This window comes from Amblyomma americanum, chromosome 11 (assembly GCF_052857255.1).
Source record: "Amblyomma americanum isolate KBUSLIRL-KWMA chromosome 11, ASM5285725v1, whole genome shotgun sequence".
Lineage (NCBI taxonomy): Eukaryota > Metazoa > Arthropoda > Arachnida > Ixodida > Ixodidae > Amblyomma > Amblyomma americanum.
The window spans coordinates 52,293,445-52,312,089 of record NC_135507.1 but is presented as its reverse complement, the minus strand read 5'-3'; the positions used below and the strand labels follow the sequence as shown (position 1 = coordinate 52,312,089).

At 48.0% G+C, this 18,645-nt stretch overlaps 1 protein-coding gene across 1 annotated transcript; it reads left to right on the top strand.

The window, feature by feature from the left end:
- The first annotated feature begins 214 nt into the window (after nucleotides 1-214).
- Nucleotides 215-18,645, top strand: LOC144110166 (uncharacterized). Its single transcript, XM_077643003.1, has 8 exons — nucleotides 215-478; nucleotides 5,947-6,025; nucleotides 9,351-9,436; nucleotides 9,848-9,880; nucleotides 11,375-11,476; nucleotides 13,948-14,031; nucleotides 14,531-14,581; nucleotides 16,449-18,645. Exons 1-8 carry the CDS (start codon nucleotides 251-253, stop codon nucleotides 18,075-18,077), a joined length of 2,292 nt encoding a protein of 763 aa, XP_077499129.1. The 5' UTR covers nucleotides 215-250; the 3' UTR covers nucleotides 18,078-18,645.

The following is an 18,645-nucleotide window of genomic DNA, read 5'->3' as shown; positions in this document are numbered from 1 at the left end:
AAAAATGCTTTTGTTCAAAATTGCTGAGTATGCTACAAACAGCATGAACGTTATTATGCTATGGGAATTAAAAATAGTTGTTCCATTTCGATAAAGTCTTTTCATTAACGCGACGAAAAAGAAAAGGAAACCCGGCCCATGGGGACCGCGTGCGAAGCGTTAGAAGAAGAAGAAGAAGAAGAAGAACGGCAGCAGAGTCCACACGATCAGCAGATCCCGCCCAGGAAAACCTCGAGTTCCGCGGCTAACCATGTGGCCATCCGGTCGCCACCGGGACCACCCGGGCAGCCTGCAGCCCGGCCAGCAGCAGCGCATGCCCGGACCGGACCAGTCAACCTCGACGTTCACCGACGTCGCCCGGAGGCACCACCGGCCCTCGGGCGACCGCACCAGGCGACCATCGGACGAGGCGCGTCGAGAGATGCTGGAACACTTCCGCGAGCAGCTCCAAGTTGCCCTGGTGACCACTGCCTGCTTCGTGAGTGGCAATCGATGTTTATTTCCTGCTGCGATAGCTCCGTGACTTACTTCCTCCAGTACCAGTGGCGCCCTAAATATGGGAACCGAAAAGTGTGGCTTTTTCCTGTTTACCCCTTTACAGTTTGCAAGTGGGCTGGATTATAGCGGGCGTGCGCACATCTCCTGTAGCCCTGGCTGAACGGAGTAAAAAACTACGGGGACACTTTGTGGGCCTAAAGTGTGCGTGGCGAAAGCCTTCCCGATTACCTCGACTGCCTGTCACTGAGTTACTCTGCTACTTCGACTGTTACGGTTTCGGCTGCTTGTGCTGTGCTGTTGATATATGCGCATATGCGTATGCGCCGCCTGCTGCTGGGAGTGCGAGGAGGATGTGCATCGGTGAGGAGGAGGGTACCGGCTGGCACTGCGCCAAGATGAGCCGGACGGACACCGCGAGTATGAGCGCTTAAAGCCTTCCGCCTTATAGAGAGGTTTAGCATACCGGAGACGTACTAGCAGATATGTATACCGATAAGCAGCTGGAGAGGATCAGGTAACAGCAGATCTGTTGAAAGATGGAGGAGACATCGTGCTAGAAAAACTAGCCACCCTATATACGCAATGCCTTATGACCTCGACTGTACCAGAAGCTTGGAAGAATGCGAACATTATCTTAATTCATAACAAGGGAGACGCCAAGGACTTGAAGAATTACAGGCCAATCAGCTTACTATCCGTTGCATACAAAGTATTTACTAAGGAAATCGCTAATAGAGTCAGGGCAACCTTAGACTTTAATAAACCAAATGATCAGGCAGGCTTTCGTAAAGGATATTCAACAATAGATCATATTCACACTATCAATCAGGTGATAGAGAATGCGCAGAATATAACCAACCTCTATATATAGCTTTCATTGATTACGAGAAAGCATTCGACTCAGTGGAAACCACCTCAGTAGTCATACAGGCATTGTGTAATCAGGGGGCAGAAGAGCCTTATGTCAAAATACTGGAATATATATATATATATATATATATATATATATATATATATATATATATATATATATATATATATATATATATATATATATATATATATATATATATATATATATATATATATATATATATATTTATTTATGAAGGGAGCCAACAGTCACCGAAACCAAGGTGCATAGGGGAACGTTAATTTTTTCTTAATGTGTTATGCTTATCAGTGGGATAATAATACTTAGATTCATAAATCGCTTAAAGAAAATTACTTATAAAGCAGCAGAAAAAACAACCATGCCGCCGGTTGGATCCGAACCCACGACCTCCGAATATCGCGTCCGGTGCTCTTACCAACTGAGCTACGGCGACGGCTGTCCAATCTGCTGCTCTCGTGGGAATTTATGTTTACTGGGTGTAAGCGAGCCTTGAGAGTGTTCACCAGCGCCACCCTCGACCATAGCGGCGGACGTAGCACGTCCTGTAATACCGCGAGCGTGACGTAGAACGTCATCTAACGGCGAGGGCGGAAACTGTGCGAGAGCCCTCTTATGCTACCTATGACATCAAGACTGCCAGAACCGAGACCCTCGTTAAGCTATTCGCAGACAAGTTAAAGGAAATGAGGGGCCCGTTTGACAAATTTATCAAGGGAGCCAACAGTCACCGAAACCAAGGTGCATAGGGGAACGTTAATTTTTTTTAATGTGTTATGCTTATCAGTGGGATAATAATACTTAGATTAATAAATCGCTTAAAGAAAATTACTTATAAAGCAGCAGAAAAAACAACCATGCCGCCGGTGGGATCCGAACCCACGACCTCCGAATATCGCGTCCGGAGCTTTTACCAACTGAGCTACGGCGACGGCTGTCCAATCTGCTGCTCTCGTGGGAATTTATGTTTACTGGGTGTAAGCGAGCCTTGAGAGTGTTCACCAGCGCCACCCTCGACCATAGCGGCGGACGTAGCACGTCCTGTAATACCGCGAGCGTGACGTAGAACGTCATCTAACGGCGAGGGCGGAAACTGTGCGAGAGCCCTCTTATGCTACCTATGACATCAAGACTGCCAGAACCGAGACCCTCGTTAAGCTATTCGCAGAGAAGTTAAAGGAAATTAGGGGCGCTGGTGAACACTCTCAAGGCTCGCTTACACCCAGTAAACATAAATTCCCACGAGAGCAGCAGATTGGACAGCCGTCGCCGTAGCTCAGTTGGTAAGAGCACCGGACGCGATATTCGGAGGTCGTGGGCTCGGATCCCACCGGCGGCATGGTTGTTTTTTCTGCTGCTTTATAAGTAATTTTCTTTAAGCGATTTATTAATCTAAGTATTATTATCCCACTGATAAGCATAACACATTAAAAAAAATTAACGTTCCCCTATGCACCTTGGTTTCGGTGACTGTTGGCTCCCTTCATAAATTTGTCAAACGGGCCCCTCATTTCCCTTAACTTGTCTGCGAATAGCTTAACGAGGGTCTCGGTTCTGGTAGTCTTGATGTCATAGGTAGCATAAGAGGGCTCTCGCACAGTTTCCGCCCTCGCCGTTAGATGACGTTCTACGTTACGCTCGCGGTATTACAGGACGTGCTACGTCCGCCGCTATGGTCGAGGGTGGCGCTGGTGAACACTCTCAAGGCTCGCTTACACCCAGTAAACATAAATTCCCACGAGAGCAGCAGATTGGACAGCCGTCGCCGTAGCTCAGTTGGTAAGAGCACCGGACGCGATATTCGGAGGTCGTGGGTTCGGATCCCACCGGCGGCATGGTTGTTTTTTCTGCTGCTTTATAAGTAATTTTCTTTAAGCGATTTATTAATCTAAGTATTATTATCCCACTGATAAGCATAACACATTAAAAAAAAATTACCGTTCCCCTATGCACCTTGGTTTCGGTGACTGTTGGCTCCCTTCATAAATTTGTCAAACGGGCCCCTCATTTCCTTTAACTTGTCTGCGAATATATATATATATATATATATATATATATATATATATATATATATATATATATATATATATATATATATATATATATATATATATATATATAGCAACTACACAGCTAGCTACTCTAGTCCTCCATAAAGTCAGCAATAAAATTCCAATAAGGAAGGGCGTCAGGCAAGGAGACACGATGTCGCCAATGCTATTCACCGCCTGTTTACAGGAGGTATTCCGACGCCTGAATTGGGAACAGTTGGGAATAAGAGTAAATGAAGAATACATAAATAATCTGCGATTCGCTGATGACAGTGCCTTGCTGAGTCACTCGGGAGGTGAACTGAAAATCATGATCAATGAGTTAGACAGGCAGAGCAGAACGATGGGTCTAAAATTAACATGCAGAAAACCAAGGTAATGTTCAACAGTCTAGCAAGGGAACAGCAGTTCACAATTGGCAGCGAGAGCCTGGAGGTTGTGAAGGAATACGTCTACTTAGGGCAGGTAGTGACAGCTGATCCGGATCATGAGAGGGAGATAACCAGAAGGATAAGAATGGGGTGGAGCGCATATGGCAGGCTCTCGCAGATCATGAGTGGCAGTTTACCAATTTCCCTCAAGAGAAAAGTGTACAACAGCTTTATCTTACCGGTACTCACCTGCGGGGCAGAAACGTGGAGGCTAACCAAAAGTGTTCAGCTTAAGTTAAGGACAACGCAGCGAGCCATAGAAAGAAAATTGATAGGTGTAACGTTAAGAGTCATGAAGCGGGCAGAGTGGGTGAGGGAACAAACGCGGGTTAATGACATCCTAGTCGAAATCAAGAGGAAGAAATGGGCTTGGGCAGGGCATGTAATGCGAAGGCAAGATAACCGCTGGTCCTTAAAGGTGGCGGAGTGGATTCCAAGAGAAAGTAAGCGTAGCAGGGGGCGGCAGAAGGTTAGGTGGGCGGATGAGATTAAGAAGTGTGCAGCTGGCAAAGGACAGGGTTAATTGGAGAGACATGGGAGAGGCCTTTGCCCTGCAGTGGGTGTCGTAAGGCTGATGATGATGGTGATGAATATACTTTATGTAATTCGTTACGAAATTTGGCCAAAACAGCAGAGCACCTCTTCGTCATTTATAATTAAAAAAAATTTTGTTGCAAAACGAATTGCGGGTCTGTTCTTTCCTGTTATAAGTGAACGCTAAATAAAAATTTTGAATAAATTTAAGAGGTCGACCAACCACCCTTTGTCCAATCTTACGTGGAACCACACCTCGAACTTCAGCCCGCTTCGTCAATACTTTACGTTAAGCCGGATTACAGGAGGTGCGTGCACTGGGCTCCCTGGACAAGGCCACATTTTGCGGATGAACCTGCTAATATCCAGTCTTATCGGGGTTGGAGTGGGACATTAATGCATCAATGTCTTATTAAGCGTGAAATTTTACAGGCGTAGTCTGTCAGCGTAGTAATTGGAAAGTGTTATCCAGATGGGCTAACCAAGACCGCCACTACAGTGCAGTGTGAGAAAGACCAAAAGGCGGGGACACTGACATGGCTCTAAGTTTACACGGGGTTAGTTCGGGTATGCATAGGTCTCCTAATGGCGCAAAGCTCCGAGCGTGTCACCTTAGAAACGAGGAGCTAAGCCATCGCAACAACGGCAACGCTGATTGATCATGTTGGCCGTAACATGTTGGCTATGCCTTGTCAAATGTCGAGAATGTTCTTCCCAGTTTGCTAGTACCATTTCTCTGCGTCCTTGCAGTGCTTGAGAACGACCCACGCAAACATTATGGGGGCACTTTGGGGATCTAAAGTGCGCGAGGCGAAAGCCTTTACAGCGCCACTTTGACCGCTTCTGTTGCTGATTTTGGGGGTAGGTGGGCCAAATTTGGAGGTGACGCGGGCCAAATTTGGGGGTCACCATGGTGCTCGCCGTAGTCGAATTAGGCTGGACATCGATTTGTTGCAAATCGTCCAAGGTCAAATTTCGGCGGTGGGTGGGTCAATTTGGGGGTGACCCGAGCCAAATTTGGGGGTCATCATGGTGTTTGCCGTAGTCGAATTAGGCTGGACATCGATTTTAGAGCGAATCGGCCAAGGTCAAATTTCGGGGGTGACACATGCAACAGGCAAAGGCGGGCTAGTTGGTGGTTAAGAATGGAGTGCATATTGCAACAGCGCAAACCGACGAGTGACGAAAAGAAGAAAGCACAGGACCAAATTTGGCCCGGGGGCGACGCGGGCCAAATTTAGGGGCCACCATGGTGTTCGCCGTAGTCGAATTAGGCTGGACATCGATTTTGGTGCAAATCGGCCAAGGTCAACTTTTGGGGATGACCCGGTCCAAATTTGGGGGTCACCATGGTGTTCGCCGTAATCGTATTAGGCTGGACATCGATTTTGGTGCAAATCGACGAGGGTCAAAGTGTGAGTATGACGTCACTTCCGTTGCCGTGACTTTCGGTTATCGATGTAACGGAGGGACATGATCTCGACCGTTAGTATGAGCCATTGAAGGCTTTCGCCTTAAAATCTGGTGGCTCTCCTTGCAGGGGTGGAACTGCGCCTCAGTGCTTGCAAGGTCATCGGACTCGTGGCTTCCGAGGCTCCTAGGCTTTCCAGGACCGTCGCGTAAGTGAGAGAATGCTACGCCGACTTACGTGTGCCGCCAGCGTTCAAGAAAAAAGTCGCGGCGTAGACTGCGAGTTTTTGCTGTTTGAGCATATAGTCTGCAGTTGCATCCTCGTAGGGCCACAAACTATGTACAGAACAGATTTGAAGCGCTACAGCGCCTCGTGCGTTCTCAGTCCTGGGTGAAGTTTGACATAAATGGGGAATAGTACACCGTTGTAGTTCACAGAGTGGATCAATGCGCGACTGCCATCAATGCATGACTGCCATTACATACCCACTGCCGGAGAGATTGCGAAGCAATTTGTGTTCTTATACCCACAGAATATTCTTACAGTGCGCTCCCTTACATATGTCACTTAAGGTATCTTGGGGACTTAAGCTGTTCCTGCTCAAAGAGGGAAGACACTTTTGTAGTGCGGTCTTTAATCGAATGATGCGCAAGACATTATTAAACGTAAATCGCAATGGATTTTGCTTTCCACTAGTAAATACTTTGTAATTGAATTTCTTTTCCACATTGTTTCGGTTTCGTTATGTTTTCAAGAGGGCAGCGTCAGTGCAGTCACGTGACAGGTGTCACTACCCTGCCACTACCCTCTGGTGGCAAGCGCTGCCACCGGTATAGCTACAGAGCGACCCACCCAGGTTGCCTTTTCCGAGCGACCAATCAATAATTTAACTGCCGCCTGCCACGGTGGGCAGTTTGCTCACTATCCGACGGGCAGGTTGTGATCATGCCACAAAGTCACGTGACAGAGGTGGCCTACCTGCTTCCTAGGTTGCTCTCTGGGTACCAACTTCCAGAGCCGTGCTCGTGATTTTTAGCTCACTGCGGCGACAACACCGACACTGGATTTTCTGGTGAACGGAGCCTTTAACGCGGTCGCGTTAATAAAACTACGAAGCAGTAATTTTACTGCGGTTTTATCCATCACATGAATAGAATTCCAAAGTCGTGGTATCTCCAACCATTGGCTGTTGAAACCCAAGCCGAAACAGCATGAGAAAAACATTGAATTAATAGTTATTTACCCCACACTGCAGGTACATTCCACGTAATGATTCATGTCCATGAAAGCCTTGTGCAGCATTAATGCTGAGGGTACTCTGCAGGAGGCAGGGCACACCGAAAAATTCACAGGGGCGTATGGGGTGTCAAGAGCACAATGGAAAAGGATTCTGTGGTCTCTTATCTTCACAGAGATCGTTACGCAAGCCAGGAAGGTGCTTGTAAATGTACCAGATCAGTTCAATGTACACACTCCAGTCAGGTATGGAAACCAGATTGCACCTGAAGTGATAGTGAGACATTTAGGGTAAAATAAAAAAGATTACTCCTCTTATAGCATCACTATTGTAGAGGAGGCTGCAGCCATTTTGAGGAATGAGAATGTTTTGAAGTAAAGAGAAATAAATACACACTCTAGAATTCCAACTAAACAAAGGTGCAGTCGCTATTACTGCCACTCACAGCCAGGGAACGGACCCAGGAAGACTCCTCTGATCTCCGTTGGGATATAGCTGGGAAAGATGGGTGGTAAGCGAAGGTAACCGTGATGCTAAGAGTAAGGGTCGGATAGTTTTATTGTCATTTAAACAGAGTGGAATTTGGCAGCTGATGGGCATAGTGTCGGACCTCCCTTCGAGGCCTCCGTAGAGTGCGAACACTCACTCTTCGTCTAACAGGCATACCTCACCATTCAATCGTCCTTCCATACCGCGCAAAAACCGCCGGGGTCTCCGACCCTCCGAGACAAGTTACTCTGCCGAGTCAAAGATATGGGGTCCTTTCACCGAAGCCTGGTTCTCCCACTCCGTCTTTCCTATAGACCCGTGTTATCGCTCACCCCAAGGTTGTTGTTTTGGCTCTTACTCCAAGGTACTTATTCACATGTGGGAACCATCTCATGACGTTCAGAGCCAGCATAGTATGGCTCTTTCTGGCACAATTTTCGTCTGCAGTGCAAAAAAACAACAACAAAAATTAGGAAATGGTTCATCACTGTCCTCAGTGGCGTTGTGAAACTGTAAATGCCGAGGATATTCTACTCTAGGCGGACTGGTTTGCTCAGCTGCCGAAACCTGTCTAGTAACCAAGGCAAACAACACAAGACTGCACCATACTGGTCTGGTGCTATCATTAACCACACGGAAAACCCCGATGTTCGCAAGACAACACACCAAAATAGTTGCGGATGTTTTGACCGGGGCATTGCTTCTACTTCCCTACGTGATTTCGTTCATTAATGCGTTAGCATTAGAACCTTTACCGCCGCAGAAAGCGTCGGGCGTACGCGGCGTTTGAAGCCTCGAGAGAGAGGAGGCAAGGCGTAGAAAGGGAAAGGCTGAGAGAGAGAGAGGGCAGGCGAGAATAGAGAGGGCAAGACGAGAGGGCAAGTTAGTTGGAGGAGACAGTTGGGGTGGGGAGAGTGGTGACGAGGTACGGCTTAGCACACTGTGATTGCTGGACTGAATCGAGCTAGTGAAGAGAGGGTGCGGCGTGTTACATGGTGACTGATGGATTGGATCACGCCGCGCGCCACTGTCATGCGGGGAACACTGACTAATGGTAACGCATACTGCGCAATATGAAGAGTTTGATATTCTGTGATTTTTTCCGACAGCGGCACCTATGCATAACTGTTTCACAGTTCGCTAGAACCTGTAACTGCTGGCGTATTATCTGCAATATGCTAGCTGCACCTTCCCGAGAATCATGGTTGTGGCCTTGTCTTTGCGGCACGACAACAAGTATATTTCCCGTGGCTTACAAACAGCCCGATCTCCTCTTTTTATATGCGAAAAGCTTTGTTCTGACTGAATTTTCAATACAGCGTTATTTTCTAACTCACGCTCCATCCTAAATGCGGTTCCATCCGCGGGGACAAATGTCCATGCTCTGCAGCACAACTTATAGCCACTGAGCCACTGCAGCAAGTTACAAACCTTTAGTTGGGAGTTCGCACAGTTATGACGACCAGCTCTTTTAAATGTCCCGGAAAAGTCAGTTTCGCATTTGCATGAAATGCCCACATTTCTTGACCTCCCCATCACAGCCCCTTAACCCAGCTGAGATTACTCTCGCAGCAATTCTTGTCAAAATGAGACGCTTTGTACCGCAAGCAAGAAAAACTTATCAGCGGCAAAAGAGTCAATGTACCCCATTTTCTCCAACTACACAGGGCTGTTATACTTTTAACACAGCGCCAGTTTCCCACACTGTGACTTTAGTTACGCAGCTATTTCAGTTCCCTCCCTTCCTTCTCGTTTTCGAGAATATGTGATACCACTCACGAGAACTTTCTCGCTTTGCTTCTTTTAGATCACTGGGCCATGAGGGTAATCCTGGACATAGCCCACTCCACGAATGCACTCAGTGACGTCATTCTAATATTCAGCCTTTACTACGTGAGTACCTTGCATTCCCATTGCATCTACTACGAGCTCATCTTTTATTTTCCCGTCAAAATTAGACAACCTTTGATCAGACCTACTATGGTTGATGCAAAGTCTTCAATCAACCTTTAGTAGTTGCGCCCGAAGCTGAACTGGGATCATTTATTACTGGTTAGAAGTTAACATGGCGTACTGTTTCGCTAAAACAGTTCGCACTTTTCAAGGGCGAACGAAGTTTTCCGCGGAATTTTGCTCTAAGCCTGTTTAGCGCTCGATTACTGCCGCCTAAAGAAGTTGTACTTAGTGACGCCCACATCAGTGCCACCAGCAGAGTTGCGTGCTTCCTTACCATGATACAGTTCATGACACCCCTTGTGCACGAGGAAGCTAAAGCACTGCTTTTCGCTTTCTTCGTGTTTACAGCTTCAAAGGCCAAACAAGGATGACGATGAACAAGTAAGGCACGAACATGTTGCTTCCTGAGAAGTGTGCACGTCTACTTACATGATGGATGGATAGATGGATTGATAAAGTTGAACCCTTCAAACCTCGTGGCAGCTCACGCCACCTAGCAATGACTTATGAAATTTTACTCTTGTCTTGATTTTAGCCACCAATAAGATAACCTTCGCTTGGTTTTTTCTACCCGCATAGAATCTACTTTTCCTTCACTGTCCTTAAACCCCAATGCTTTGAATAAATCAGCCGCGCTGCTTTCCACTACGGGGTGAAGCTCTTTACAGAAAAGTATCAAGTGTTCAGCCGTTTCCTCCTCCTCTCCGCACGCTATGCACAACGCGTCAATCTCTTGGCACTTGACTGGATACGTCTTAGTCTGCAATACTCACGTCGTTTCCTCGAAAAACAATGAGCTTCCCCTACAATTATAGATATTTTATTTGGCAAGTCCTGCTTAAACGTTCTATATCTTCTCAGTGCCAGTTTAGTCTGCGTCCCTGTTTTCCACAATCCACCCTCTCTATTTCTTTACCATTTTCTTAACCTATAGTTTTTGATTTTCCCCCCAAATGCCGTCCAAATGTTTGCTCGTCAATTTTATATTTCGCTTTCTGCATTTTAGGTCTCCATTCCTCATGTACAAGTAACTGAAAACGTTCCTAGCCCATAGCTTTCCCGCCATTTCTCTCAATCGCCCCTCAAATTTTATCTTACTTCTAGCTTCTCTGCTCTCGAATGATGGTCATCTCATGGCACCACCTTGTACCCGCCTGATTTGGTGTATTGCCATGTACTCCCAAAACAGGCCTACCTACCCCGTTTTGCTGGGTTTCTAGCCTTGCTTGCACCTCTGGCCTCATGCACAAAACCGCAATGCCGAAAGTCAGACAATGAATCATAACCCCTTTCCAGATCCCTCTTACTACTTTGTAGATATATTGTAAATCCACAATTTCCTATTTTTCATGACAGCTGCATTCCTGCTGCCTTTAGTCAGGCGCCCTCTCGCTCCGCACCCTCGCGGCATGCATTTAACCAGGGTAGCGCGCGATAGTTATTGGCTTGTTTCATTTTTCGCAAACAAATATTTCTTGTGAACGCGCATGGTATCATAGAGATAAGCATCTCTCTCTCTATGAGTGACATTGTAAGATTAGGAATTCCGAAACATGGCTGCTCCTGCGCCATTCCAAATCCGCGTTAGTTAAAGTTGCACGCATGAGCCATTCCAGTGTCTATTGTAATGGGCAGGACAAATCATAGCCATTACACTCGTCGGTTGCTTTAAACCGTATACACCAAGGCAACCGCCACATAGGCGGTTATTTTCACGAAAAAGTGCCGTAGAGGTGTGCTGCTGTGCTATCCTTAAGAAACTTGTGCTTTCTGACGCAGTTCCCTGAGCACTTGCAGAGATGCCCTCGTGTATGAATAAAACAGAAAAGTAATCAAGATATGTTAACAGATCGTTACTCGTGCATGACGACGCAGGATCTCAGCTCGATCATCAGGCTGTTCATAATATGGAACGGCATGACGACCCTCCTCATCTGGTGTGCCTCCTGCGTCGATGCATTCCTCCCGCGTCTACCGGTGAGCAGTCCTTCATATGCACGGTGGCTGTGTAAGCATAAAGCATACAAGAACTCTGGTGCTTTACAGCCTTGCATTCATGCTTGTGATCTTGATATGTCTTTATACGTTTACATAACCTTTATGTGCTGCAGTTATTTAACATCTTCGGTGTAAAAGCTCTGTGCTGTGTACTGCTTAACACTGTATATCGAAGAGGTTTCGCGCAGGGTGCAGACAGGGATTCTTTGTGTATTTACAATTACACTTGAAGATAGAAAAAAGTTTTGGCAACAAATCGGACAACACAAGGCAAGAAAGACTGGAAAGGCACAACAGAACATGTTGGGGGCTAGCTGGTGCATATGAACAGAAAAAAAATTTGGCGCCAAATCGGATATGCACCAACTAGCCCCCCAACAAGTTCTACTCAATTACGCTTGAAAATACATCCACCAAAGCAAACTATTGAACTAATTCTTACTGCGCACTTTCTTATCAGTGCATATCTGTTGAAACACCCTATCATAAAAGGGTTTAATTTGATATAGAGCACCCACTGTACGGGTGTTACCTGTTGATAAATGCCCTTTTGGAGTGATGTCTCGGTGTTAGTTATGCACTCAATAATACCCCTTAGGAGTGCAGCCGCGTTTTGATGGAGACGAAATACAAGAGGCCCACATACTGTTTGATTTCAGTGCACTTTAAAGTACCCCATGTGGTAGAAATTACCCAGATTCCTCCACTATGGCGCCCCTCGTAGCCTGAGTAGCTCTAGGACGTTAAACCCACATGAAACCAAACGTTACACCTCATAAACCAAACCCTTAAGTCTGTAGATTCTTTTACAGTGTAGCCTCGAAAAAAAAAAAAGACCCGCCGCGGTGGGTCAGTGGTTAGGCGCTCGTCTACTGAGCCTCATTTTCACATTTTAATTTCACCACAGCAACCATTCGTCAGCCGATTGCACTTTCGTTACGTGTACGCATCGTAGAAAGGTATGCAGTAAAAACAAATCGCTGAAATTTCCCAACTTGTATCTCACATACCGACTGTGCGCTAAAATTTGCCCCTATACTACATTTCAACACTGTTTTTCTTGAAAATGAAATGAACGGTGGCGCAAACAAGGACACTAACAAGAAAGAGACACCACATGCGCACACTACCAACTTTTTATTACTAGCGGCCGTCTGTTGTTTGTTTAGGTGGGTTGTTAATTTTTTTATTGGTTTTATCTTCTTTTTTGTCGTTTTTCGGTTTCTGACTGGTTTTGCTTCATATATTTGACTCTGCTGTTGCTACGATTGTTATTTGTTATTGGTTTTTACTTTTTTGTTTCTGACTGCTTTTGCTTCTCATGTATTACTCTGCTGTCGCTGCGATTGTTTGACACTGCTTTTGCTAAGAGATGGCCCCCTCCTTGTCGTTTCTAATTCCTTTTATCAAAATCTTTTAGTTTAATATGCAGGGGTTAAAGTTTCCTTGTCTGTTATCCTTATGTAGCTGCTTTTTTTTCCACGTGCTGGGTTCGGAGCGATAATGCGGTGAGTATCATGCTTGAGCTGAATGTTTAAGTATTCCACTTTTCCGTGTAATAAACAATTGGTAGTGTGCGCATGAGGTGTCTCTTTCTTGTTAGTGTCCTTGTTTGCGCCGCCGTTCTTTTCATCATGCACCAACTCGCCCCTCAGGCCGTTATACTGCTTTTCTTCCCGAAATATTTTAAACTCCAGTTCTCCATCCTAGAGCTTCGTGCGCCTTCTTCCTAAATGTTAGCAGCTAGCGGCGGTACCTGCGCTCTCGGAAGCAAGCTATCAGTGATGCTGCGCGATTTTTGAGCCCTCCCACAGATATCTGGAGCAGATATCTGTACTTCACCGCCGCGGTGCTTCGCCAATCTGCAAATATTCAAACTATAGAGCAGTCAGTGTGCGCCTTTTAAAACGTGCGCCTAATGAAAGCGCCGGGAACCGTAGAAAGGCATTACAAAAGCATTTCCATTCTTTCTCATATGTTGTCAGGAGCTTCTTGATCTGCTAAGTAACTTACGGAGGCGGCTCCGGGGCTAATTCACTAAGAGCCAATATGCCAAAGTGAAACCGCAGTTATGTGGAATAAAAACGAGAACCTTACTACGCGTCATCTCGAGGGTACATCATGTGAGAAATGCTCAGGCAGTTGAAGAATGTACATGTTAGACCTGACTTGAAGAATAAATATAACGCTAGTTGCTCTCCTTGTCTGATGCTAAGATGCTGAAAGGGAGCAGATTATTGATCGGTGCTCGTATTAATAATCGTTTCAGAAATATCGTATTGCCTCTTCTGAGTGCAACTGTTTTATCTGCGAGCCTTAAACGATGACCCAACGACACATTTGAATTTGCAAACGTAGGCTCCACAGCTATGGGTGATTTAAAGAGCCACGTACTATTTTTCTTCACTGGGCACATATGCTCTTTGGTGCCGATGGTTCTGTCTGCGCAGGCGTCAACTGATGCAGGGCAGACCACCGACAGCAATGGAGAGACGCATACCACCGCCCGTCCAGGGGAAGCATCCGTGTCGGCTGTACGTACAAGTGTAGCCGTTGCGATGTGACTCCTTCTTGGGCTGTACAGGAATGCATTCTATATTAATTCCGCAAAACTTCAAACTTCTGCAAGAATTTTGCACATCACTGTTTCCTGATCACAACAAGAGTACCACAATTAGGCGTACTTTAACGAGAGACTGCCGCTGCCATAAATTTATCGCGCTACCACAGCTACACGAAGGCTTCCAGAATGTTGGTGACAGAAGATTTTTCCTCTTTGGCTACAATCATCTCCGATGCCTTGACTAAAAAACTGTAGGTAAATAATTGTTTTCTGCGCAGGTTGGCTTGCCTACGTAAAAATTCGTAAAGCAGCCTAGTGCTCTAACGAATCTTGTCATTTTGTCGGCGTTGCCTCAGAAATGTAGGCCGGGTTGCCCCATCTTCCGAGCCATGTTAAGAATACATGTGTACACTTAGAACTGAGCAGTGCGCTTTCCTACCCTCATTCATTTCATGTTCATGCTGTTACAGTGGAGCTATATCCTTCCTGCGCTGGGCTACACCGTGGTGGCTGCCCTCAAGGTACCTGACCATGACTTCGGCACGTTTTCCTTTTAGTTGCCAAAAATACCCACAAGCGCATTATGTTATAGAAAGGCGGGAAGCAATGAATTACGAGTGCCATACAGATGTGCCAATTAGTGCAATATAGTTAAATCAAGTTAGCCTATAGCAAGGCCACGTTTTTTGAAGCAAACTTGACATAACTGAAAGATGGCGGCTAGCAAAGGGAACAAACATTTTTTGTGGCCATTGTTAACACATGCACGCAGAGGAGAGGAGGCAATAATCGGAGCAATTTCAGCGACCTCGAAGGTGATCAATGTGCAACGCTTATTTAAGTCCTGTGATATTACTCATCCCGCGAAGCTGGTCATGAAACCCCTATAAGGAAGTGTTGCAAATGGGTTGCAAGCCCCAAGGGTAGCATTGGCCTGGCGGCCTGGGGCACAGCTGGAAACATCCGCAGGTCCCGGCAAAGGATGAGTCGACTGGCAACAGAACAACTTGTTTATTCTGGCATCGCAAAAGAGCAGCCGGTCAGGGCGACCACGTTACTCGAAGGAAGAAATCGAAGTCCCTCTTTGGCGTCCGGGGCAGCGGCTTTTATACCCTCGGAGTCGAGGGCAAGAAGGAACGGCTTGGGATGAGTCGCACGAGACGGCGACGCACGGACATGTTGAGACGTGAAGTGACGCGTCCGCCGGGCCGGCGCCGGTCAGACCTCCTCGCCTCCCAGTTGGGGAGCTCCTCTCCCCGGCTGCCGCGCTTTGACAAGCGTGGGAACCAACATGCACACACACACATACACACGCACACACGACGACACGTGGCATTGAAACCTGCCTGGACGCGCTTGGCGGGAGGCGTTACGGCAGCACTGAACGGGCCCAAAATGACCGCCACTTTGAACGAAGCCCCGGCGTCCGTTGCATCCGCGCCGGCTATACCGCGCGTCGTAGGCGAAACGTAACAGAAGCCAAGGGGCTTCTATAGTTACATGTAGATGGGTGTTCTTGAAGACGCGCTTTAATGATATGGTTCACTCACATCCAGCAGTTGTTCCACGGCGTAGACGCGACATCCAAGTAATAATTTAGACCGTGCAATAATTCTGATATGTTAGCTTTGATTTCTATTTCCTGTGTCTGTCTTACTTCTCTGCTACGCTATGAAACTGTGAGGGTTAGTGTCAGTGGCGCCATCAGGTGATAGCTTTGGGCATTGTGGAATGGACGGGGAAGAGGGAGGTGGCGCGGGAGTGCGAGGGCGGTGGGAAGTTTGATTTGGTTCGGTTTATAGGGGTTTAACGTCCCAAAGCGACTTAGGCTATGAGGGACGCCGTAGTGAAGGGCTCCGGAAATTTCGACCACCTGGGTTTCTTTAACGTGCACTGACATAGCACAGTACACGGGCCTCTAGAGTTTCGCCTCCATCGAAATTCGACCGCCGCGGCCGGGATCGAAACCGAGTCTTTCGGGCCAGCAGCCGAGTTCCGTAACCACTGAGCCACCGCGGCGGCCGGCGGCGGGAAAAGATGTGCGTGGTGTGTGGTGGTTGGTGTGAGTAAGGAGGACTATTGCGGCGGATATATACTATTTAGTGCGACATGCGTGCGAACGGTGCGTGAACTGCGGCATGCGAAGGCCACTGGCGTGGGAAAGTGTGTGGACGGGGTGAACTCAGTCTAGCAAAAAAAAAACCTCTAAGCCTAACAAAACATATGACGCGTCGTCTTGTCATATGAACACGGACTAAACAAAAGTGTGTTATCTCGACAATGTGCCTAAAAAGAAAAACTAACTTGTTTTATATGACGTTTTCTGTAAAGATAACACCTTAGGAGACAACTTTCGTTTAGTGATCGAACACCTTAACTTTTTTGCAGACGCTCATTCTCCTCTTCGTCTACGTCAACTACCTCTTCGACCTGCAAGAAGAATTGCCGGTGAACGCAGCCGACAACGCGGTATCCTGCCAGGAATCGGGTTACACCCAGCAAGAGGAGCAAAGCACCTGGGACCGCTTCATCTGGCGCCGTAAGGCTTCCCGGCATTCGAAGCAGCCAAGCCAAGCCCCCTCAATCAAGCAACGGTCCGGGGGAAACAGCCCATCAGCGAAGCAGCCGCAGCGGCCGAGCGGGAACGTCCAAGAACCGCCCGGGCAAGAACCAGCTCTGCTCGAGAATTGGTTCGAACCCGCGGGCCAGTTGCGTCACAACGTGTACGACGACGAGGCCGAAGGCGCTCCCCTGCAAGTCGTGCCGAATAAGGGCGCGGTGTCTTACGTCTGGCGTCACGATGGTGCCAGCGCTAGGGACAGCAAGCAGACCACGGCGACGCCGTCTAGGAAGGCAAGCCGTGGCTTGCCCAGCTTCGACGCCATGCAGATGGTGCTCTTCGGCGGCCGGAAGAGGGCGCACGGCAAAGCGGGACGCCAAGGGAATGCGGATAGAGGGGAGGAGTCCGCCGTCAGCACGACGAGCAGCACCGCTTCAGCGACGCCGAGTCGCACTTCGCGAAAGAAAGAAGGAGCGCCATCGTCCCCCGAGTTCAACTTCGAAGAGTACCTCGAGCGGAGGAGGCGAGAAGCGTCCGCACAGGCGGGGCCTGCGCTGCCAGACGCGAGCAGCTCGGATAGCAAGGCGAGCTGCGGTATTCCGCTAGACCGGCCGCTGGTCCCGACAGCGAGCGACGCTAGTGCATCGGCGGAGTCTGCGACCAGAACAGCCCCAGCGATGCAGGTGCAGGACAGGCAGGGAGATCTCAAACAGGAAGAACCCGTCAGCGCTGGTCTTGCTACCGATGCGCCTGCGGACGACAGGCCGGAGAAAACTGCGCCGGGGCCCGAGCCAGTACTGCTGCTATCGCGGGAGATGCCCAGCACCGCTGAAGTGATGGAGCTCGGCAAAGAAGGAGACCATGTTGTGCCAGGGTTTCTGAGTGGTGCATCTAGCTATGTGGCCTCTGCGGATGACGCTGAAAACCGAAAGAAGCCTTTATTCACTGGCCTGGACACCGGGACAACTACGCTTGGCCAAGCCGACTCGGCCCTAGGTCCGTCTTTTGTAGTCAGTGCTACAGTACCAGCAGTCGAAAGACCAGGACTGCAGCCTGCCTCGGTCATCGCAGCCAACCAAGCCGACGGAGCGTATGAAGAGCGCGCAATCGAACCCATCGATACCGGCAAGAGGGAGCCCGAATCGCAGAGGCCAGGCACTGAGCAGGCGGACAGCGATGTTGCGGGAGGCGTCCTGCCCCCGCCGACAGTCCATGGACCAGTGCTGGTGAAGGACAGGCGAAACAGCAGGAGAAAAAGCGACGCGTATCTTGTCCAGGAGCGTCAGGAACATCCTTGCTCGGATGCGCAGGAGGGGACGGCTTCGGGTACTGGAGGCGCTGACCAAGACGCCAAGAAGGCTCGGCAAGAGGACGTCAAGCATGAGACGTTGCCAGACGAGGAGCACACTACCGAGATGGTGACTGGTGCATTCTCGGTGGAAACTGAAAAGACCTAGGTCACCAGCTCATCTTCTGCTCGAATTTTTAACGCGCGACTCACGGGCAGCTTTTGCGGACGTACCTATAGTTTTGCAACTGTTGTCCCCGATAACAAACACCTATTTGATGACAATTTATTATCCTTTTTCTTCGGTGCTGCATTCTGTGACCGTGTTAGTGGTGACCGTTAAGCCTTATTTTTCATTTGGTAGCCCGAACTGACCAGATTTTTCTTTGTTGTACTTTTAAGGAATGTGAATGAACGTGCGCTATAATGAAAGCTTTGTTTAATTTTCGCCGCCAGTGTTTGTCGTTTCGTGGCCCAACCCAGGAAGAAGTGCTCTATATACCGCCCAGAAAAGGCTATGGCTCTTATCATTTGTCACGAATTAATTGGTATAGTCTTGTCAAGTATCAAGTACAAGGTTCTAGAAGTAAGGTGCCGTAACGACATTGCAACGAGTCTCCATTGTGCCGTGTTGTGTCGTGTAGGTGAGAAACGGACAGTTCTGGACAGTGGACAGGCAGGAACTCGTGCGAGAACAGTGGCGAATGTTCATCCCTGCTACATATATATTTCGAGAA

Excerpts from the sequence above, each read along its gene's own strand:
- LOC144110166 (XM_077643003.1), top strand. The coding sequence starts at position 251 with ATGTGGCCATCCGGTCGCCACCGGGACCACCCGGGCAGCCTGCAGCCC. Across the intron at positions 9,437-9,847 it reads TAATATTCAGCCTTTACTAC|CTTCAAAGGCCAAACAAGGA; the intron begins GTGAGTACCTTG and ends TCGTGTTTACAG. Across the intron at positions 11,477-13,947 it reads CATTCCTCCCGCGTCTACCG|GCGTCAACTGATGCAGGGCA; the intron begins GTGAGCAGTCCT and ends CTGTCTGCGCAG.